General features: G+C 38.4%; 1 protein-coding gene across 5 annotated transcripts in view; it reads right to left on the reverse strand.

The window, feature by feature from the left end:
- The window catches only part of LOC308199585 (uncharacterized protein), a 139,246-nt gene that overhangs the window by 61,842 nt on the left and 53,938 nt on the right, over positions 1–23,466 (reverse strand). Inside the window, exons 3-5 of one of the 5 annotated variants that reach the window (XR_013954719.1) lie at positions 17,306–17,446; positions 12,873–13,004; positions 5,922–7,524 (exon numbers count right to left, since the gene is read on the reverse strand). Coding sequence is in view for 1 of the 5 variants with exons in the window: in XM_080603944.1 (XP_080460070.1) it covers positions 15,351–15,382; positions 17,306–17,446 (173 nt within the window). In the remaining 4 variants the exon portion in view is untranslated. Of the gene's footprint in view, positions 1–5,921; positions 7,529–8,291; positions 8,718–12,872; positions 13,005–13,678; positions 15,383–17,305; positions 17,447–23,466 lie in introns of those variants that run through there. The other 4 variants (XR_013954720.1, XR_013954721.1, XM_080603944.1 and 1 more) reach the window with 4 other exon arrangements.

The raw sequence follows: 23,466 nt of genomic DNA on the forward strand, positions 1-23,466 counted from the left end.
CTCCTCTTTTCTCCTTATTACTCACCTGTCACTCCTAAAAGGAAAAAAAAGTCTAGTACTTACAGATGTAACATTGCTGTCTACCGCAGTCGAAGTTTCCCCACATCTAACAATGACAATACGATTAGACCAGAGTTTTTTGTTTGTTTGAAACGAGGCTGTAATTAAACCCAGATGCCTCAAACATCCACTCCTTTTAAAAGATACTTGGATACTGTCTATGATTACAAGCAGGTATCTGGTATTTCTCTACTTGGCACAAAGGACACGATAAAACTGTGTCTTTAAACATTTAATTTTATCACATTAGTTGACTGCTTTCAAGACAAGTGATGTTTCGAAGTAATTTCTATGGCTTAGTGGGGAAGTCTTTCCAAACTCAACATCTACAAATCTACATCTCAATATCTACACTGCTGGAAATACTCTCAGTGACTCAAAGGTCTTTTCTTAATTTCTGGGAAGGGTAAGAATGAGGAAAGGAACATACTCACGCTTTGAGAATAGAGACCCTTCAGTCATTTCTAGCAAATTAGGAATGACACATTTAAGTATTTTCAGTGTAGTATTGTAATCATTGGAGGGATGATAACAGTATTCAAGCCATTTTAACTTTCCAAAGCATAAAATAATCTAGTGGTTGCCATTTAGCATAATACTGAAGTTACGATAGCATTCATTCACAAAGGTAAAATTTTCCAGAATCACTTAGGAACATGACCTTATATTGATTCTGTAGTGTTTTCATACAAATCCATATATATTTATTTCACACTCCTTTTTTTTAACAGGCCAGATAAGAGAAGGTCCCCAAACTGAGAGTCCTGCAGTACAGACACCCACTAGGAGCTTCCATTTTTTGTCAAAGTCACAAAAAAAATAAGTGTGGGGGGGCATACTGAATGAGAACATCTCTTCAGGGGTCATTGGACACACTGCATACATGCATGGCCAGTGTAGCTGAGCAGTAAACTTGGTAATTAATTTTTAGGCATTATAAAATATATATTTTTCTTTTTTTCTCATGTAAAAGCTTTCAGGAACATTCACTCCAATTAAAAAATGAAACTTTTTGTCACAGGTTTATTGTTTTTGCTCGCCCCAAGTGGGCACTTCTGAGATTGAGAGTAGCATACATTCACAAACAAACAAAATGACGTGTGCCTACATGTTCACCTGGGTGGGGACAGCAAGCTCTACGCTCTCACAAGAGAACTCAGATATACACACCTAAACTTGGACACACATACAGGCAGCAGGCTTGACCTGCATTAAGATACAGCTTCAGGAAAACATATGGGTGCACTGTTCCAGAACTCCCGTACAAGAACAATAGCAGAAATTAAATGATCCAGATTAAGACCTGACTGCTGTACATTCATTAGTATCTCACACCCAAAGCAATTACTGAGTCGAATGTGACAAGTGAATATTATCTATGAACTTCGCACCCTCCTAATAAACCTCACAGTAGCAAGTTTTCAAAGAATTATGCTTTGGGCAAGGTTCGTCTGGTGAAGCCAAGGAAGTAGTTTTAACATTTTCTAAACATCCCTTTCTGTTTCCTAAGTTTCTTTTTCTCCTTGAGACTTCCATAGTCCCAGGGACAGCTTCAGACTCTTCTCCTGTGCTATGTTTATTCACTACAGAAACAGTTGCAGCATTGTGTGACTTATCACAATGAGCTCACAAGACTTGCATGTTAAATACTGACTACCAAATAATCACAAGAAGCCATTCTCCAGGAAAAGAGTGAAACAAGTAAAGAAAAAAGCAACTCAAAATACAACTGATAAGCTATTTGAAAGCATTATCTCATCTCAAAGGACCATCCATGAATAGAAGACTAAATTCATCAGTTGTTCCCTGAACTGGTGGCTCAGCTCCGAGAGATAAATTAATCAAATTATTCCAGAAAGAAAATAAGAAAACTCATTTCAAAATTCAGACAGACGTTCAAGAGACTGTTAGTTATGGACTTCTCATTTTTACCTGCTTTCACAATATTTTCCAGAATTAAAAATCACTCAAGACAATGGAGAGACCTTCTCTTATTTAAATTGGCCTTGAAATATATTATAAGCATACAAAATCTAATCCTATGACCATTGTACCTTTGTACATCACAGAAGCTAATGGTGTTAGAATGGTATGCAAAAGGTGTTCATTGAAATGAGGCTGAGCCTTGAAAGACCGCTGCTGTGATGGTTTTAGGGGCTCACAGTCAAGCCCCATGTACCTGTAGCTGAAGGGCAAACAGACATTTCCTTACCCACATACAGGCTTACTACTGCTATGACACCTACAGGAAACTGAAAAGTTTTAGACAAAACATAAATAAAACAAACAAACAAGCTTGTTTTATTGTTTCATCAGAATGTAGCTACCCATCGCTTCAAGATTACTTGAGCTTGAAAGAAAAACATCTTAAACCACCCCTTTATCTGGGAAGAACCCTGTTCCCCGCTAGTGATGCTCTGTCTTCTCATTTCAGTGTGGTGGGGTCTGCCTTCAGCAGAGCACTGCTCCTACAGACAGCCAGATCATAGCAGAGAAACTGTTTTAGAGAGAAATTCAATTTGGCAGGGAGCTTTATTTTTTAACCAGTCTCTCCTCGGGAGGTTAGGAAACTATGGAATACAGCCAAGAAAGAGAAGGAAACTAGAACTATCCTGAGCAGAAGAATGACATTAGAGTTCTCCCAGGTTTCCAACAATAGCTCATTTCCATGAACACAATAAAGCATTCAGACAAAGGCAGGAGGAAGGAACCGATAATTTTTAAGTTGCTGTTGAGGTAGTCATTGATGTGACTGGAGACATAAAACTGTAATTCCAGAGACCATGATAGGAGAATTGATCTTGAAGTTTGCAAACTGAAAAAGAATACTGAATATTTGGTACATGTTTTTAGAAAGTGCACAGTGCCAAAAAAAAAAGAAATATGATTGTATCAGGCACGTGAATTTCAGTTACAGAAGCAGAAGCTTTGCCAGAAGCCTTTGTTTTAGTTACCTTGGGAGAGGGAATACTTGGGCCTCTCCAGCTACGTAATAACGTTACAGCATCAACATTATTTCTGGACAAGGGAAAGTAATTTTCCCTAGTTAACAAGCTTCTAAATATTTTTTTTAAATTATTTTTATGCTAGCAGCCTACCCTACATACTACAATATATTAGGAAATTTCCATAGTTTTGAAAAGCATCACATTGCTCTTTCTCCTTTATTAGGATAGGTGAATTATAGATTTGCCTACCTTGTATTAAATCAGATTTAATATTTATCTGGTGCTGCAAAGTGACTTTGAGCAAAATTTTACGCTAGTATGCAACATTTCATACACACAGAATCTTTGCCTGCCTTTTCTTTTGCTGCTTAGACTTAAACTGTTGTTGAAACTCTTAATACCTGTTGAAATCCAACAGATTTTGTTTGCTTAATTGCAGTCTCTCTTAGTTTTAAGGTTCAGGGCTGCTGGTAACTGCAACACTGGGCAGTTCCTGGAACTGCTTCTCAGTTACAGAGATGGTATTCTAGTTTCTGGAATCCCAGCTGATTATGACAGTATTTTCTAAAGGTTTCCATATGTACTAAGAGGCTAACATGAAATTGAACAAGCAAGGTTTCAAGTTATCTTATTCTTCTCCACACTTCAGAAGAAAGTGCATGGGCTATGTCAACTGCTTTAATGCAAAAATCATCACCTTTACAAAGTTCGAGGCAAATCCTACGGATGATGTTGCTGGTGTCTTAAAATAAGTATTTTCCTGTCTTGTTAATACCCATCTTTACTTCTCTTGCATTTCAAAACAGGTTTTGATACGTAAATCAGGGTCTGGCCCTGAGTTTCTTTCCACTAATTTTAACAACTGCCAGGTGGACTTACAATATGTAAAGAAAAATGACTGAACTTAACCACATTGAGTTTAGTTTTACCATCTTTACGCGCTCGTCATTTGCCAAATCTTCTGTTACACAGACAGTTAAACACTCCCAGCTGCGTAGCGGAGGGATACTCTTGTTCCTATAAGGACCTGTGTTACTTCATCTATGTTACTCAAGGACGTGTGATACAGCGTTATATCCTTGCACATTGTGCTCCCACATTGTTTCTCTGTACCTTTGTGCTCTCCATGGTGAACATGCAGGTAAATTCTTTCCAACTACATCTGAAAACTGCTTTTCCCATCACTCTGTTTTTAACTTCAGACTTCACTATTTTTGAACCTCATCTGCTGAAAGCATTTAATCAATTTGCCTTTCCTTTTCAGATTTTGGACCTATTGGATACACTAGTCAAAACCAGCCCTTACAGTAGTAATAAATATCTGCAAATGTGTCATTTTCTTGGGCAGAGCATACCAGACATCTCCCAGGAAGAAGCCATGGTGCATATCCCTGTTTCCTGTATACTTGACAAGTTCCTTAGGGCATACTGAGTGGGGCAGCTGGAAGCGTGCCTTTCCTTAACCCATCCACCTTAGCTGGTTTCTCTCCCTGATTATCCAACTGACTTACTTTTGGCTGTCAAGAAAAAACCTCGGTAATGTACAGCATGTGTGTTGAGTCACAACATAGTGCAGCTTTGTGATACTGAAGGCTGTCCAGCTGCCAGCTCCTGGGGGTGCCTTTGAAAATCTTTTCCAATGAATCTCCTCTTAAGTAATCACTCTGCCAAATATCAGTTGTCTCGAAGAGCTTGGTTTTTAAGAAAAGGTCAAACAAAATTGCAATGAAAACCCTAGGGATACTTGCAAAAGGTCACTTAAGACAAAGGGGATTCCCAGCTGAAGTACAGGTTTCACCACTGTGCATATAGTCAGTAGACTACCTTGTCAGAGAAAAGCTTTAATTCAGAGTCAAAATTGATGCTTATAATTTTGTCTGCACAATCATCCATACACCCAGTAAATGAAACAGTCACATCCAGCTACATGATTTGCAGACTGTTACCCAGTCATCCAAATAAAACACTCTATTCCACAACTGTATTACTTATGATGGCAAATAAAGTTGCAACATGATGATACTTACAGAACTGTAGTGGCCCATTTATATGAAGCTTTTTAAGAGCTGGCCTCAGGAAATGTATTTTCAGTTCTATGGTTGTTGGGCTGGATGAGCATTTCACAGGGAATAATTTATTTGATTAATTTAGGGCCATTATTGGTTTACAAAATTCCTTTGTGCTGACTTCTCTGACCACTTTGTTTATTATTTGAAGTTACAGAACAGATGGTTTGTTCAAAAATATATTTTCGCCTAATGATTGCTCATAAATTCTCTGTCCTGGATGGAGGTTCATATATTTGCTATGCAGGCTCTGTGAACTGGATTTTTAACTCACAGAGCATGGCCTGGATTCTTAGCTGACATTTTTCTCTTCTGTGTGTGTGTGAGCTATTTTCCCAAACCACAGATTGTCTTTAAGAAACTGTCTAGTTTAAAAAAACTTGTTAAAGATATGTGTAACTTACAATTTCTGAAAAGACTAACTAAGGCTACTTCAGACGTCTATGTACAGATACTACAGTACTAAATAGATCAAAACCAACACACACGGCAATTGATGAAACAGCAAATGAGACTCAACAAAACATTTAGAAGAAGCAAGTAAATGAAATATAAGATGTCTATGAAGTGAGAAAACAGTTTTCTTTGCTGTTCACAAAAACGTTACTATTACTGCCAAGAGGGAGGCAGAACTGGTCCAAGAGGATGCCACAATTCTAACTGGACTAATTACAGCTCTCTTAGATGAAGATGAGCCTTTCAAATGAATCTGTTTAAACATCTGTCTAAACCAGGTAAGAATTCGGATAAATTGGCTGTTGTTTTTAAACCCTATATGAAACTGCTGTAGGAAAGCATAGCAAGCACGATTCCTCAGTAGGTCCGTATGCGAACAAACAACAGTGATGCAATCAGGCTTACATTTTACTACTAATGATGTGTTTATAGATATTTACCTTTGCAGCAGTATCAGAGACTGTATCTTGAATTGCTATTAATGCCTTTCTACACAGATTAATAAAGAGCGAAGCTATTGAGATGTATGGTTTCCACTCCTGTTTAGCCTAGTGTAACATTGCCATCTACAGGATTTACAGCACAGAAGCTCTGCAGTACTCAAAGACCGATTTTACAATCAAGGAATAGAAACCACTGAAGGTGAAAATGTAAGTGCCCAAAATTAGCCCTGTTTGATCAGCCTGATGAACTGCTATTTCACAAATTATCTAGTAATAGTATGGCTCACCAACAAAAGCAATATATTAAATCAGCTACTACTGTCTTGCATGTAATAAAGCCAAGGGATTTCCTTTAATCTAGTTGAATTACGCACCAGGACAAAAAGAAACATTAAGTACCAGGGGCTTCTGATTTAGTTACTCATCAGAAATTGACGTAAGTTACTTTTTCATACAAAAATTTTATATTATACTCTTCAGATGACTCAGAGAAGCCTTTCTCAGCATTTGTCTTAGCTTTGAAAACGCATTTATGCAAGATGGATCGCTACTTGCCATAACTGGCTATGGAAATCCCTTTGCAAGAACTAAATATACTGGCAAGAGAGATTAAAAAAACACATATTCAAGTTCTTAATTTTAGGCAGCTGTTTAAATTTAAGCCAGCTGTTTAACCTCTGTATTTATTTATTTTTAAAATCTCAGCATTGTTTCAAGATGGCTCTGAATTATTTAGACATGTTGGCCTTCTAGAGTTAGCTCTCAAGCTGGTTTCACATTTAGCATTCTGCTAATGAAATGTTTTCAGGAGTCAAATGCTACGTTAGGTGAGCAAGCACCCCAAGAAACACCACAAACCGAAGTGATATATTATCAACGAGCCCTGAATTAGAGCAGCTTCACTCAAATCTCTCTTAGTGTGACAAGGAAGAAAAACAGAATTAAACAGTGATCAATAAGTACTGGGGAAATGCTGGAGAGGTCATAGGAGGCAACTTGAATGAAATAATCTGATTGCAAGTGTGATCTTTGATGTCAGAAAAAGTGGTTATTGACTTTAATTCAAGAAAGACAGAATGCTGCAAGACATTTTCATTTTTGAGAATCAAATAAAAAAGTAAATCAGAAGGGAAAAGAACAGGAGCAATAAAAAAGACAAGGGATTTCAAATTTGAGATGAAAGCTTTCTGTGTATGCAGAAAAGTCATAAACTTGAATTTTAATGCACCAAGATGGCTCTCTAGTCATTGAGAACTGCTAGATTGATTTTGCCTCCCCAATTTATACGGGGGGGGGGGGGGGGGGGGGGAACACAGCCAGTTGCCAAAATTAAAAATAAATAAATAAATAAATATCCCATTGACCCAAGCTGAACATATTTTCATTTTTCAGTTCAGTGGTCAAAGTAGAAAATCAATTGTGTTCACAATTCTATCTCAACATTCTTAGTCCACAAGACGCATTTCTGGAGCAGAATTGGAAGGTGTAATGTTGCCGCACGCAGAGGAACATTCTGGTTTCGGGTTTCTCTTTTGACAGCTTCACACAGATCTAGCTGAGACAAACAGACAAGACTAAAAAGCTGATTTATTTCAATTTCAAAACTAGCAGTCTCCCATACTTTAGCATAACAATACGGCTGCTAGCAGGGGGTTGTCAGCATTAAGATATCAAGGCAGTTAAGAGACTTTCCAGATTGAGCTGATGGCTGTTCATACTTGAAGTCAGTCAGCAGTTAGGTTGTGAACCAACAGCATCTGTAACAACGCTGAAGATGTTGCAGAGGGCACAAATGTATGTGTTACTCTGCCATTTAGTTTGCCCTATCTGACCCTACTGTTTCAAGCAGCTGGTAAAACGCTGTAGGCTTCCGAGAACAATGCATTAAAAACTCCTGTCTGCTATGGCCAAGAATTGACAGATGTGTTTGGAGAACACCCCTCTGCAGTGCGTAGTACTGGGCACTACAGCAATGTTTGTCATTCCGTCAGCTTTGACCACAATACTTTTCTGTTACTACTGTCACAAAAGAAGCAAATGGCAAGTCAGAAGTGAATCCTTACATGTTAGTATCCTTACATGGTCATGATGTCTAGAAGATACAGCACTCTTCTCCTTGGTGAAGCTCTGCTATTACCAAAATAATATCAATATTATAATAATTAATTAATGTCTTGAAATTTCTCATTGAGTCTTTTCAGGACCATTTTGTTGCCCTGTCTAAAGCTCAGGCCCTTATTACCAGGAGTGTTGACAGAAAAACTTTAATTTCAGGTTTGTATTGACAAAAATATTTACAATTCACATGCTGTTTGAGGTTCACCAGTTGCCTAAAAGTTGTGAGTGAATTTACATCTCAGATTATATTTCTTCTGGATGATATATCTCAGGATTTTTAAATGATTTGCAGAAGAAAATTAATTTAAAAGTGATTATTCCCAATTTTAATTTTTACAATACCAAAAGTAAAGTACCAAAAGACCATATGTTTGCACAGTCAGCACTTCAAAATGCTTTACGGAGATTTAAAAAGGCTGTATTATGACCATAGACATAATACAGAGGGGAAGTGGAATTCAGAGCTATAAAGAAACAAAGATGTCTACACCTTCAGCTCCCTAAGGAAGTTAATAAGGTGGAAGGATGGCCAGAGGTCAGGGCTGGTGATTGGCACCAGCACAGTGAGGGCTCCCACCCACAAAGTTGCTGGTCCGTGGGGCTAGGAAGGGGCTGCTGACATTAGCCTGGAAAAAGAGATGAGGAAGAGTGAGTGGATGCAACATTCAGGGGATTAGGCAGGAGCACACCTTTGCTGCATATATTTTATAATGACATGCACCAGGAGGGCAGGGCACATCCTGCACCACCTCAGTTGATGTCTTGAAAAATTACGCTGAACCTTGCATGCCCTGCTTACCGTGCCAGCCTGCCCTCCTCTGTACCCCCAGCAGCTACAGCAGCCCAGCCAACAGACAGGGAGACACCGGCCTCCTGCTGTCCCGATTTGTTTGGTGAGTTGGATTTATTCATGCAGCCTTTCTGAAGTGCAAGGTCCTGGCACTAAGTACCCATTTACCAGTTCAACCCAGCACAGAAAGCAGTGCCACTTTCTTTTCACCCGAATCTGGCTTCTCTGACAATTACTCTGTTATCTACCGAGCAGATATCCTAAGCTCCTCATTAAAAGCATCCCTTCTGTTGAGATTGGCTGCCATGATTTAGTATAGACTGGATCTTGTAAAGTCCACGGAGCTCACACAATTCCAGTGAATTAGAGGTGCTGAGATGTCCTTGCCAATCTGCTGCTGCCTCTGCCCTGATCCCAATTCAATGGCTTGTAAGTCACAACGGGGAAGCGGAATAACGATGCTCTGACCAGCGTAACCTTGGGCAGTTAGGCTGGAATATGTTAAATTACAGTAGTCAAGGCTGTGATAAATGCCTGTTCTTGAACAAGCGATGAATAACTCTGCATTACAGTTGTAAAATTGTGATATTTTACGATTTATATTTTACATAAAATATGAACTTCTAGTGGGGTTTGCGGGGTAGCGCCTTTGGGAAAAACTTGCAAAAGCTTGGTTAACATTCACACTGCTAATCCCAGAGATGGATTGGGCATCATTAAATAGAACAAAAATGTTGCTGAATAAATAGTTAAGGTTAATGGTTTTCTATGCCAAAGAGAAAATAAATTATGCCAACATGTTGTATTAGCCATACCTTAGAATTGTTAAATAAAATAAGTGACTCAAAAAAATGGTCTAGGAAAATGAGATCGTATCTAACTGCATTTGGAAAAAGAGCAAGAGGCTAATTAGAGGGAAAAATATATATTTAAAACAGGACTGGTCTTATTGGGATCAAAGACACCTTCAGATGATGAGCAAAGGGGCAGTCCTAAACAGAAACCCTAGGGAGCCAAACGCAGTGAGCCAAAGGAAACCTTTCATTCAGTGCCTGTGGGGAACAGAACCTGCTTTCTAACAGATGGTCCCTGTCTGCCTTCTGACATCTTTAGCAGTTTTAATCTGAGGCACGTCTGTGCTCAGCTTCCTTTTATTCTCTGCCTTCTCTAACAACATGACCACATGTAAGCGGCTTTCTTTGCAATAAAGGTTCATCCAGACAGACCTCCAGGTACGCTTTTGTAACCAGCACGCGAAACTATACCGTGGCATGGTTAAGACTTTGATTTACACCCACTCAGAGACATTACAGTTTGATAAAAACAATGACAACTAATTCTCACGTAGCCTGAGTTTGGGTATTCACAGTTCCTACATGATCCTGCCTTATCATGAGTGAGGAAGTAGTTGTCTTATCACAGAAGAAAACACCTGCAGCAGACGGGACAGTGGGGAGAGAAGGAGCAGGTTTGACTACAGATCCCATATACTACAGTCTAAAAGAACGTACTTTCTTCATTTTGGAATGTTTTTTTTTTTTTCTACGATAGTGATATGTTGTGCAACAGTGCTGTTTTCTGTCTAATCAATGTCAGCTCCCTGCAAATGTCTGTTCCCTCGGCAGCCTTCAAGGTGGGCAGTACACAATTTCACACGTAGGAAGTGCGATTTGAGAGACAAAAAAAGAGCTATTGTTTCTCTGTTCCAGACAAGAGCAGCTATACTCAGGCCTCATCAGGTCTTCTTAAGGAAAGTTTTCAAAGTTTTCAGTCTAACTCACCTATTTCACAACACAGCATCATTTACACTGGCAGAGCCGACAGGCTGAGTGATTTGTCTCTGGAACTACAATCTGAACTCATCACGTAGAGCAAACCGTCCTGAGTCGCTGTTAAAGGCTGTCATGCCAGATGTGAGAGCCCACCTGTATTCCCTTGCTCTGCTGTAAATTGCAATCAATTTGAAATTATTCTGATGTCCTATTTCATATTTACACTTTCCTGCCTCAGAGCTAGTTAAGATGAAGTTTACCTAACTAGCTCCTACCTCCCTGCTGTGTGATGAGTTTAAAATGTGTGGTTCACGAAAGTTCTTAATACTGTGTTGTAGCTAACTCATATTAAACAATATATCAAAGTTTCTCATCCTTTAATCTCTGAAGGCTAATAACCAACTCCCTTTCTGAATTAGAGAGACCATGGAAAACCAAACTGTTCAAGGGCCTCATTAATCCCTGCTGTAACTTGACGCACTTCATGTTATATCAGGAAATACATCTGACCTCCTATGACATTATCCCATACCAAAGTGACTGTGAAGGATCAGCCTTGTTGTGCCAGCCATTTATGTTACGCTGTGAAAAGCCCTGCAATTTCCCTGTGTCCTCATCTCAACAGAGTGACAATGTCAGAGGCTAAATTTCCAATATGCCAGAGCTCCAAGTTGACCAGCTCTTTAATATAATATGCATGAAGGTCATACATAGCTGTCACCTCTGATGTGTATTTTGCAGAGTTATTTTCTTAGCCAAGAAGAAATTCACTAGAGTACGTTACTAAACTGAGAAAAATAATGTGGGACAATGGGAAGAGGCCATGTAAAAAATGAGACAATCAGGCCCGAAGCCCCAGTTCATTTTGATTGCATTGGCATGCTTGATCCAACTTTTACAACAGCCTTAAAAGAGAAGCATTTTTCCTGTTTGAATTGCATTAAGAAGTGGAATTAGCTTTATAAATATAAATCAGTTAAGCATAATGCAATATTTATGCCACGGTATCTGATTTTTCCCCTTTAGGATTCTATTTAAAAGGGAAATAACAAGAAAACTTAGCGCTCTCAGAAAGAGAGTGGGCTTACAATTTATGCTAATTAATTTTCATATTGACACAAAATGAAACCCCTCATTTTATTCGATTGCAGTAAGGAGAAAAAAAAAGATTAAACCAAATAGATTTTTTTTCTGCAAGTGGTAATGCTGTAAGAGAAATTGCTATTTTTTTTTTTTACCAGACATGTTAACTCTCATTTACTCGTTCTTCCACTGCCCAGCATGCAGACCACTGTGCCAAAACCAGTCCCAATTCCCTGTCCCAATTCCCCAGACACAAAGGCAAAGGTATAAGCAAGAAAAATAGTTCAATTTATTTGAAGCCATGAAAAGCTCCTATCAAGATCAAGAATCTATTATTCTAGCCACTATATGAAAAGAGCAATAGCCCATCCCTGAACTCAAAAGAGGTTCATAATTTTCCATTAGATCAAATAACATCATTCAAAGTTGGAAGAAAAAACTTACCGTTAGCTAAGGTAGAAAAAATAATTCTGTTAATAGAAAAACTATTTGGAACTTGAAAAAAAAATAAATCCTACCAGTTGGCTAATTCCATATACATTCATTGAAGAATCTATGCCAAATTCATGATTGTTCTAACTCAGTAGGTTCCACTGATGCTATGTCAAAAACGAAACCCTAGTCCACTGAGGTCCATTTTCCATTAGAACTATTGATCAAGCATCTGCAAACTTGACCTGAAATTTTCTTCCAACTTTAGCTGAGTCAAATTCTTTTTGGTGCTCAGGTGGATTCATTTTTCTCTTCCCATCTCCCACACATATGTCCCATCTCATTTGGGCAATAGGGAAAGGTTCTGTACTGCTAGAAGTGACATTCAGTGTTACGCCTTTGATTATTTTAGAGAGACGGAAAACATCTGGGGAGTAGTAACTCAACTTCACTGACCAACTCAGGCTCTGTCAACTTTGTCCCTTTCTTCAAAATATTTACTCTTCTTTACTACAGTTTAATTAATTATTCAGTCAGTTTTTTTATATTGTTAATAGAATTTGCCCATCATATTGATTAGCTGGCTTAGTTCAGCTGGATTCATAGGATAAATAAGATTTCTTTGCAATCTGAAAATCCCGTTGCTCTAGTGACTACGTTTCTTTTTTCCCCCTAATTTTAACAGAAATAGCAGCACTAATTACCTGCCCTTATGTCAATGTTCCCTCAGCAGCATCCTCCGGTATTGAATTGCTGGTTCCCTTATTGTTGCTGTCATTAGCACTGGAGTAATCTTTTAGGGAAAATTTCATTCAGCCAGCCTGAGGTTCTTACTTCTGTAACAGAAAAAGAATAATTTCTCAGAATCAGGATGTTGTCTATCCTTAATGAGACAGAGCACGATTAGAAATGGAGATATTTTCCATTTCCCATCCACTCTCATTTTAATTTCACTAAAGCAAATGCAGGCTTGTCCTGAGATACATGTTGTGCCTGTTCACAAAAAAATGCTAATTCTTAATCTCAGGTTTGCAGCTTTCTCAGACATCATAAAATACTAATTCAGTTTTCCTTATTTTAATGGGTTTTCCCCACTACAGTTTTCAAGCAGACATGGAAGCTAGATTTATTCATGTCTGGTAATAGTGTGATGTTATAGTCCTCAGCTAAACAAAGATACCAACAATATCAGCAAGAAGAAAAAATAGAAGAATGTTATGATTTACACTATGATAGTAAAAAAAATAAAATTAAACTAAGATCAACCTCCCTCATCTCAGCCTAAGACATAAAAAAAATATATTATTTTTTAATTTACTGGAACAGCTGTTTAACAGTTTAATTTGATTGAGATAACAGTAAGAAAGCAACTCTACTCCACTGCTTTTCTATTCTAAATATTTGCCTTAGTCACTGTGGTTTTCTTTGTATCTTCCCCATTAATATCAAGGATATTTACAGATAGTTGACTTTGCTATTCCTTACAGAATTTCATTTTTAAAATAGCAGGGAAATGAATTGGGGCAGGAAGGCTATGGAATATATTTGGCACTAATTTGTTACTAAGAAGGGCAATTTCAGAAGGTTTAGTAGACAAAGGAAAAGCCTAAGTCTTCCTCCAGGGAAAGGTGACACACTGAAGGTGATGTGAAGGACAGATGTGTAAGGAGGTGAAAAGCAAGCAAATCGTACCTGTTGGCAGATGAGGATGACAACTTCAGAGGGCAGAAAACAACACAAATTCTGCTTTCTCATATATAAGTCGAATTCATCCAGAAAGACAACCTGACCAAACTGAAGTACCCTTGAGCTTTTGTGGGGGACTGAAACCTCATTTAAACCTAAGCAGATGTGTGCTACAGGTTTCCAGGACTTTCCAGGGCTTTCTCCTAGCTGCCACGTAAAGCCCTTCCTGGGAGGCTAACTTTGTGCTCTTCTCTGGCCGAACAGATGAAGCCTAGCATGGTTTGAAGTCTTACCAGAGGTAGAGAGAGACTGGTGTACGATCAGAGAGCTGATTAAACCCCAGCAAGGATTCCTTACTGGTCAGCATGCAGGTGAAAGCCTTCCTGTGCATATGTACACAGGATTCAAGATTAGCCCCGAATTTCTTCTGAATTGCCAATTACCACCCTGTTTATAATGCCGTATAGAGAGTATCTACAGAGCACGCCCTAGGTTTGTCAGCATGGGAGCAAAAGGGTTAATCTGAATGAATTTCTGAAGTAGTTTAGTTAAATTGCATTAAACCATTATTTAGACATTTGTATTCTGAATTAAAAATGCCTTGATTCAATTTTCTTTACCTGACTTCCAAAGCAATTTAAGTTAAAATCGAATTAAAGACATTTTATTTCTGAATATGAGCATGTACACAGAATTAACACAGCTTAACCAGATTTCCTTACAAGTAACTGAGGCAGAGAAGGAATCCTTGACAGGTGCCACAACCTTCAAAGGGAATCAAGACAACTCTCTCTAACAACACTCCAATTTCTTCAAAGAGTTAAAAATCTGTCCCGAGCATTTCGGGTGGGACAGAAGGGAAGTGACAATGTATGTGCCTCATGCAATAACATTATATAATGCCATCCAGCACCAGAGGTAGACATTGGACTATTTAGACTCCATCCCATATGGCAAGACAAATGCTCTCCCAGTTTATTATTAATAGCGCTGTGACAACACTGTGACTCAGCACCAGAAATCATCATTTTAAATATCTTCTACCAGAACTGCCTTGGCAAGAGCTTTTTTTCCCCACAGAAGGTACTGACTAAAACCTTCCACCCAGCACTGAGATTAGCACACTGATGGAACAACCTGGTGATCCACTTCCACTTTAAAATAAATGTGTGTCCTAACCTTCAAGGAGCTGGTATAGCATTTTGAATTATAGATCAAGGAGAAAAATTTAATGGATAAATGTTAAAATCATTAAAGTAGCTTTTCACTGCAAATAAAAAGTGAATGACTCATCCCAAGTCAGCTATCTGATGTATCCGTTTAGGTTTTTCCTCCCAAAGTATGCATAAATCTCCTCAGTCGCGTCTCTTGTCATATTCTTGTCAAAAGAAATTTCGCATCACTTCCCCCCATCATTACTCCCCTTGGCTTCTGAAAACATTCTGCTTTAAAATTTTATCACAGAGGGTTTTTTTCCTTCTAGGTTTCATGGAGCGTTATGCTGTGAAATGCACAGAATAAGAAGATCCTATCAAAGAAAAAAAAAAAGGGCCTTAATAGAGTTAGTAAAAAAAAAAAAACCTAAAATTCATAGAATGACTGAACAACCTTGATATTTTTCCCTCTCTGAATCTACATTCATTTTCTTTCCCAAGTCCAACTGAAGATGCAGAGTTTGATGGGCATTTTCTCTCATTAGAGTGCATGTGACGCTCCTAGAGAGGCAAATAGATGGAGCTGTCACCCAGGCAGACTCCCAGTGACTGCTTCCTCGTGACATCCCTTCCCCAGCCACGAACACCTCCTTCATTAGTTCACAACAAGTACGGCTCATATCTAAAGACTGTCAAAAAGAAAAAAAAAAGAAAAAAACCCAAGAGATGGGTAGTTTCAGCTACTTTCTGTGTGTTTCCCCACCTGATGTTTTGCGTATGCTAACGCACACCTTTCTGCAGTAAGCAGGTCGGTGGGGAGATGAAGAGTAACTCCCCTTATTAAATACACATTACTAGGAGCTGACAGCACAAGGAGGATCCTCTGCATTTATTACAGCGAACATGTGACACATGCATAAAGCACATAAATGCAACCAACAGCTTCTCTCCTCTACCTCTAGTCGTTAAATTCCATTGGAAGATCGTTTCCAACTGCAGACATAGTCACACGAATTCCAGCAGATGGGACGTACTCTCTTCTTACATCTGCACCCACATGTAAGGAGCCAGGACCTTTACTGGGGCTAAGTGACAGAGATGCAACGAGCCTCTTCTGCTGAATTTCAGCAGAAACTGAGTTTAAGGGACGAGGCCTTGGGTAAGATATTGCCTGCCATCTGCAATTTTTAGACAATGTTAGTTGGTAAGAGGCACAAAAAATAGTGAAAGTATAACCACTTTGTTCATAATTTTGCCATAATATCCATATAAAGATGGACGTAAATTTGTCGTCGTCTAACATCTTTAATTCTTATTGCAACTTCAATGGTCGCCTTCTGATACTGTTTTCTGGGACTATTAGTATTTTTATTCAAAGAAAGTTGACATGAAAATTGACTGGCACGTGACAACCAGCTGAGGCTTACATGTGGATTGCTGCCCCACAGCACCACACAGCCCCTTTCCAAAGGGCAGAATAGTTACGGAATGGTTATGACATTGGCAGCTTGCTGTCCTCTTTGGAAGTAACTGTTAAAAGAGGATTAGACAAAGTTTGCTTCTGGATTTCAGATACTTGTAGACAAAAGAAACAATGAACTCAGCTGTCTTGAGCTCCCTCAAGGTCTTGGAAGGACCCTTCTGTGCCTCACTTTTCATGCCCCTGCCCCTCTCTGGTGCCTTTTCCTGCTCCTCATTTTCTCTCCTTAGGATTTGCAACCCTATGTCAAACGCCATTATAAAAATAACATTAATTCCTACCTTCACATCCTCATTAGCTCTATTCGTCCTCTTTGCCTGCCGTCACATCCCACCCTTGTCCCAGGGTGTTATCTAAGCTCAGTCCCTGCCTCGCCCCTCTGGGTTTCAGCGAGATGACTTCTTCCCACACCGCCCTGCCTGTGGGCTGGGAGGATGCTCAGAGGAATCCCATTCTGATTGCATTTTGTCACCGGGTAAACGCAGCCTTGGAGGCTTCATTACTTTTCTATTGTTCATGAAGTTTTTGTGACACTGATTTTGAGACAATTTCAGGAGTGGGCGTATTGTACATCATATTCAGCACACAAGAGCTTCTGGCTGTAACCCAGCAGAAACCTCCTACATCTCACAGGTGGCCTGTGAGCCGCAGATGGAGAACTTCTTTGTAACAAACTTTAAAAAAAAAATCATGCAGCCTTATTCATACTTTAATTACACTTGATTTTCACCGCTTCCTCATATTCTCTGCCTTTCTGAATGCTGCAGAATTGCATTCAAATTTAAAAAAGGTTTTCAAAAATAATAAGCCTTCTCACCTTCTAACTTTCTTCTCTTCGTTACTGAACTATTTGTTTCATTATCTTCTGTCTTTCCCACTCTCCTTAGTGCTGTTTCAGAGAAACCCAGCGCATGGTTGGCAACAGGCACACAAACTAAGTATTGATGTGAAGAAGCTCCTTCAAAGAGAAACATAGTTTACCAGTGACAGACCAGAAGAGCAGGGGAAAAGGGATGAATGAAGATGTATATCTTCAACAGCTTAATCAGACATCATTTCAGAAACTTTCACAATATAATTACGCATTGACTTTCACAAGCTACTAAGCTGCCAGTTTTCCCTGTCCAGGTTGAGCATTAGCTGGGCACAGCTGTTAAGGAACTCTTCTTCAAGGAACACTTCTCTGACGATAAGTCCCCTTTCAAAATCAGTTTTAAGCTTTCCACCCTGCTGCCCAATGGGCTGTTCTGCCAGACTCTTGCTTCCAATTACTGAATTAAAAATAAGAGCTGCTGAAAAGCACAAATCTGTTGTCTAGCAAGCCCTGATATCACTGCCCGTGACACCAATTAAAATGTAATCCACACTGCTCTGGGGAGGGGTACGACTGAGGCTCACAAAATCATGTCTGCAATTGACCATGTGAACGCAGAACTGTTGATCACCAGACCCTGTGATACTGGAATAAGCAGCACTCAAACTATCACGATACGCAGATAAAAGCACGTACTTTTTTACAAGGCTGGTAGTGATCTACTGGACTCTGTTGACACTAGCTTATTGAAGCAGACAACATCAGCAGATTTAAAAATGGTTTAGGCAAGTTCATGGACAAGTCCAAAAAAGAAAAGATACTAAAAGAGTATCCTTAATCCCTCAAGCATAGAAGTTGAGGACACACAAGCGATGGCTTTTGTTGCCTTCGCTGCAGCTGGATCCCGATCTGCAGCAACCCCCAGGATACACGACCCTGCAGGCACCAGGGCTCCTGCTGGGCAGTGCAGTATCAAAGACAGATGGAGAGTCTGGAGGGAGACAGGAGAGAGAATTTCATCTGTCCAAGTAAAGCTGGAATGATGGTCTAAATACTCTAAGAAAAGCGATTTCCCCTCCTTCGCAGCCAGCCTACAACTCAGTAATGAGAGAATTATTACAATGAAGAACTTTGTTCTGACATAGTTTACTGCAGCTCTGCAACTCAGCTAGGCACCAAGAGTCGAGGCAAGCACGGAGGCTTTGAGCTGTGACCCCACAGCTTTCCACACGTCACTCGTCACCGCACAGCGGGCAACAGCGATACTACTGCTGTGCTCAGAGGTTATGAGCTCTGGTCCTCTTAATTCTCTGATGTAAATCAGAAATAACTTCCATTATAGACAATGGACGTAAACTACTCTGAAGAGTGATGACAGTAGAATCAGGGCCATAATGTTTATTTTTTAAAGTTGGAGGAAGTTTATCATGAAGAGCTGTCCTTCCCCAGATAACCTCTGCTGAAGCTGGAAGTGATTTACTCTTACCCATTAAGAATATTTCTCTGACGCATTACTTACCGTGACACATTCTGGCTATTAAGTTACAGTCTGCCTAGAGGACAGGGTCTCAAGACTTACCTATCTATTTCTTAAGCTCTGCTTTTCCCAGTAAAAAATGCAATAGCCTTTTCTCTTCCCAGCATAAACTAAGTATTTTATATAATAAAAAGCCCTAAAATATATATGTGTTTTTCCCTTGGCTAGCTCATTTGCAACAAGGACTGCTCTCAGCCAAAATTAAAAGTAAGAAAAGGCCAGTTATCTTTAAACTGACTCTTCAAATTTGCTTGTAATCAACTGGCAACTTTGTTATCTTAAACAAAGAGCTGACTAAGTAAAAATGAGAATAAAACTTTATTTCAAGTCTTATTGCTTTTGTTCATTTTCATCAGAATCAAGTATTTAAACACTAACAAGGACGTAAAATAGCAAAAATTGAATGTATGACAGATCAAACAATGTAGTCATTGCAATTATTTTATAATTAAGCCCTGATGGGGCAGTATTTAGAAAGAGTCAATCTATCATGTTGAAATCCAACTCCTTAACCACATAGTTGGATTTGCAAATGTCCAGCTTTTACTGTTACTGAAGGAGAAATCAGATGAGAATAGGATGCAGAAATATTGTATTTCTGTACCTTGGACATTTCTCCTCAGTGACAGCGTATTCCCCAGGAGCCTAGAGAAGCAGATATGTGGCTAGCAGAAAGATGACAGTACACAGGTGTTTGTTTCTTTGGTTTCAAAGTCCAGTAGAATTCTAAGACTATTCACAAGTGTACCACTACCTACTTCCTACTAATACCAGTACTTGCATAATTACTGATTATGCTTTCTTCAAAATTCATTCCACGTTGAGTAGGTAACAAGGAAAACATAGAGCGTGCTCTGTGGTTTCCACCATGAAATGAAAATAACAACATGGTCTTTTAACCCAGCCCCTTCCCATGCAGCTATAGCCTCATTAAGCAGCTATTGCAAGCAGGCTAGTTAAGTTTTGAATTGTCATTGTGTCCATGTTACTTGAGATGTTGTCAATTTTCTGACTGGTCCCAGCATTCCTCACTGTTAACAAATATAAAATTTTATCAAATTCATCTTCCATTAGGGTTAAAGCAAAAATACATAAGCAAAGATCTAGAAGTTACTGTCAGCTATGGTTGAGAGTCAACTTAAAAATGGTGCCAAATAAAGCACAAAACAAAACACACAATGGTAATAGCACAGGCTATATCTTCAAAGAAATTTTATAGCTGGAGCTCACAATCTGAGAAGTTTTAAGGACCCATTTTTGTATATGTTGGATACATCATCTTAAATGAAAAATCCCATCCATTCTGACTAGATTTTTTTTTTTTAACTTACATTATTGAAAAATAAATTTAAACTCTATAAACAGAGATATGAACCTTTGACTCACTAGGTTCTCTATTCAGATATACAGAGAATAAATTTATTTTCCATCCTTCTCATATACATGAAATAATTGATACAATGACAACCTCAGCAAACTGACTTGGTTTTGAAGAATTTAGTTATAATTTCAGTTACATGCAGAGCTCATTTGGGCCCTCTGTACAGCGAAAATTCTCTTATAATGCAAAAACAAGGCTAAAATTATTTTCAATTCAATTCTAATTTGTCTTGCCACACAAAAATAGCATGCAGCACAATTAATATGCACAAAACATAAACCCATTAATGGACTGCATTTAGGTGAGCTAAAGGAAGTGAACCAAGATCATCTTAAATCTTCTTATGTGCTTTTTTCTGATGCCATGACAGCTAGGAATTAAACATGCAAGGAACTTTTATTGAACTGTCCAGATCCTGTTTATATTCAATCAAAGTAGCCCACTTTATCATGCTGCTCTTGACTTTGCTGAAAAATAGATAACAGCTAAATCAGAGATTGTCAAACTGAAGTAAGTGTCAGGAATTAAATGGTATTGCTGAATAAAAGCTGTAATTGAAATGCACAAAAAAAACTCTAAAACAATGCTGCAAACTTTAGATGACATTGCAGAGACATCAAAAGTCCCTGATATAGCAACAGAATTGAGCAGATTGTTTGGGCAAAATGTCATCATTCAAGCTTCCTTGTGCCTTATTACACACAGACATCATCTGGGACTCTGCAGAGTACTGAATTACTATTTACAGCATTTCGACCTTGAACATCATGGTTGCATTAATACAGTCCATTCAGTGGAACAGACAGATAGTTATGAGGTCAATGGAAACTTATAGCAGATTTCTGTATTCAAAGAGGAAAAAAATAAAACAGCACTTAGTATAGATCCTAAAAGGAGGCAACTGTTCACAAAATACCTAGACTAACAAAGGGCAGTCCTTTCTACATAGCAGTTAAGGTGCAATATTATTGATCAAGCATTGTAAGAGGTTTAGTACCCTTTCAGAGTTCTCATGATACTCTAATTATGTGATGTAAATTAGAATCTCTAAAACCAGCAAGTTTCTTGAAGATGGAATTTAGTCACCCTCAAGCATGCCTTATTAACTAAGTGACAAAGAATTGTAAGCAGGAGTTTAAAATTCAGTATTCATTCAAAAGAAACCAATTTGAGAATTTCAAATACTCCACTAACAGCAAGAGACTGGCAGTATATAGCCTGATTATTTCACATCCTAAAGCTTTTTTCACCCCTACATTTATAGTGACATCTGCAAGCGCTAATAGAGTTCTCTCTAGGATGGGGATCATTAAGTCAAAGTACTCAAGCACAATGGGCAATGAAAGATTGAATTTGTTTGTGCTCATAACAATTGACAATGATGCTAATATACACGAGTACTTCATTGAATTTGTGCAGCTTATTCAACATCTGGAGACCCTTCTCTAGATTTTTATGCAATCAGTATAAAACTTTAAATAAATACTTAGAAACATACACATTTAAAATACATATCTGTAACCTGCTTATCATTAACTGCAATTGCCCATAAAGATCTTGCGAAATCAATGGAAAAAGAGAATACTGAGCATTTTTGTTACTGCAGGCAGTCAAAAACCCAGTACAGTGAAGTCTGCCTTTCCTACACATTACTGCTAACATGTCCATTTGAGACTTGATTCAATACCGTTAACATCGGTGTGTGTTTTGCCACCAGTATCTAAGGTTCAAGAGCTCCCTCCTTGAAGTATTTTAATTCAGGAGATAAGAAACAATGAGGAGACATGGAAGTCCCCTCACTATTTTGATATTTAGCCACACTCAAAAAAGGCATCAAAGGATTTCAAGTAAAGATGAAGAGCAAAGGTCCATCTAGCAATCTGGCTCTGACAGTAGATGCTTGGGGAGCCAGCAGGGGCCAGTGCACCATTACATCCATTCATATTGGGAAACGGGAACCCAAATCAAAAGTACATAAAAGATTTGAGGTGCAGAATGAATTTTATGTTAATTCTATTAACAAAATTGCAAAACACTGCAAAAGGACTACCAAAAGCCTTCCTGCTAAAACAAAGCTCTTCTAACCCTCTTGAGAGACAGACTGCTCAGCTCTTCCTTGAAGAGAGGACATCCTCGACTATACGTACAAATACTATTACCAATGTCCCTCACAACTACTCACCTTAAAAAAGCAAAAGTAAAACCAAAACCAGATTGTACTGCAAGCATTTTATATCAAATTCTCTTTTGAGCTGGAGGTCATCATTCATACATACATCTAGACACACACAGAACCAATCGTTTTCCTGGTAGATTACATTATATGTATATATATTTTTAAGAATCTTTTTCATGAATTTGAATCCTAAGTAGATTACTAACTATGAATGTATATGCCCACTCAAATGAACAAGAAATTTTGGGATATACAGGGTTGTATGTAAATCTGACTATAAAATGGTGATCATAGAAAGACAGTCATGTTTTGACGTGACTTTCAAATTACAGTAAATAAAAGGTGGTTGTTGTTTTTAAATAAAGAACTTCACCTCCTTTTTATACCATCTTACGTTATTTGTCAGTAGCAAATAGCTGCAGTAGGATGGGGCACCTCAAAAGATATAGGACAGGTTTTAGGGTGTAGGGCAACAGACAGTTGTTTCTGTTAAGAACAAGTAAAACAGTAACATAATTCCTAATGATTTTTCCAGGTTTTAAATTATACATTTCTTTTTAATCCAGACAAAATTTGGACCATTTCTGTTCCATATATTCTCATCTTTCAGGATCAGTTGTTATTCCTTTCACAATGTGATGGATGTTGCACTGGATTGTACAACCCAACTACATCTGTTCTGTTTTCTAGATATTACTTTCATTGTATTTCACAGCATGAACTCACAATCAAGATCCTGAATATTGCTCGATGATAAATACCACAGATGAAGAAATGGTCCAGTGCCAATGTTATTTTCATAGTGCTGGCACATCTCCTGAGCAATGCTTCTTACTGCCCATCACTGCTCATGGCTGTCAACACTATTAGAGGTTCAAAAATTTTCAGATACCACTGTATCATTCAGATGGAAAGTAATTTCTATAACTACTTTAATATACTTGGTAGGTTGTTTTGTTCAGCAAACCTCTTAATGTAAAATCAATTATACCCTTTCTTTCCTTGAACATGTGTAGAAGTTGGAGTTGATCCCATCAGTTGTTACACAGGTAAGCAAGTTTAGCTATGTT

Source organism: Anser brachyrhynchus (assembly GCF_964034855.1).
Source record: "Anser brachyrhynchus genome assembly, chromosome: 9".
Classification (NCBI taxonomy): domain Eukaryota; kingdom Metazoa; phylum Chordata; class Aves; order Anseriformes; family Anatidae; genus Anser; species Anser brachyrhynchus.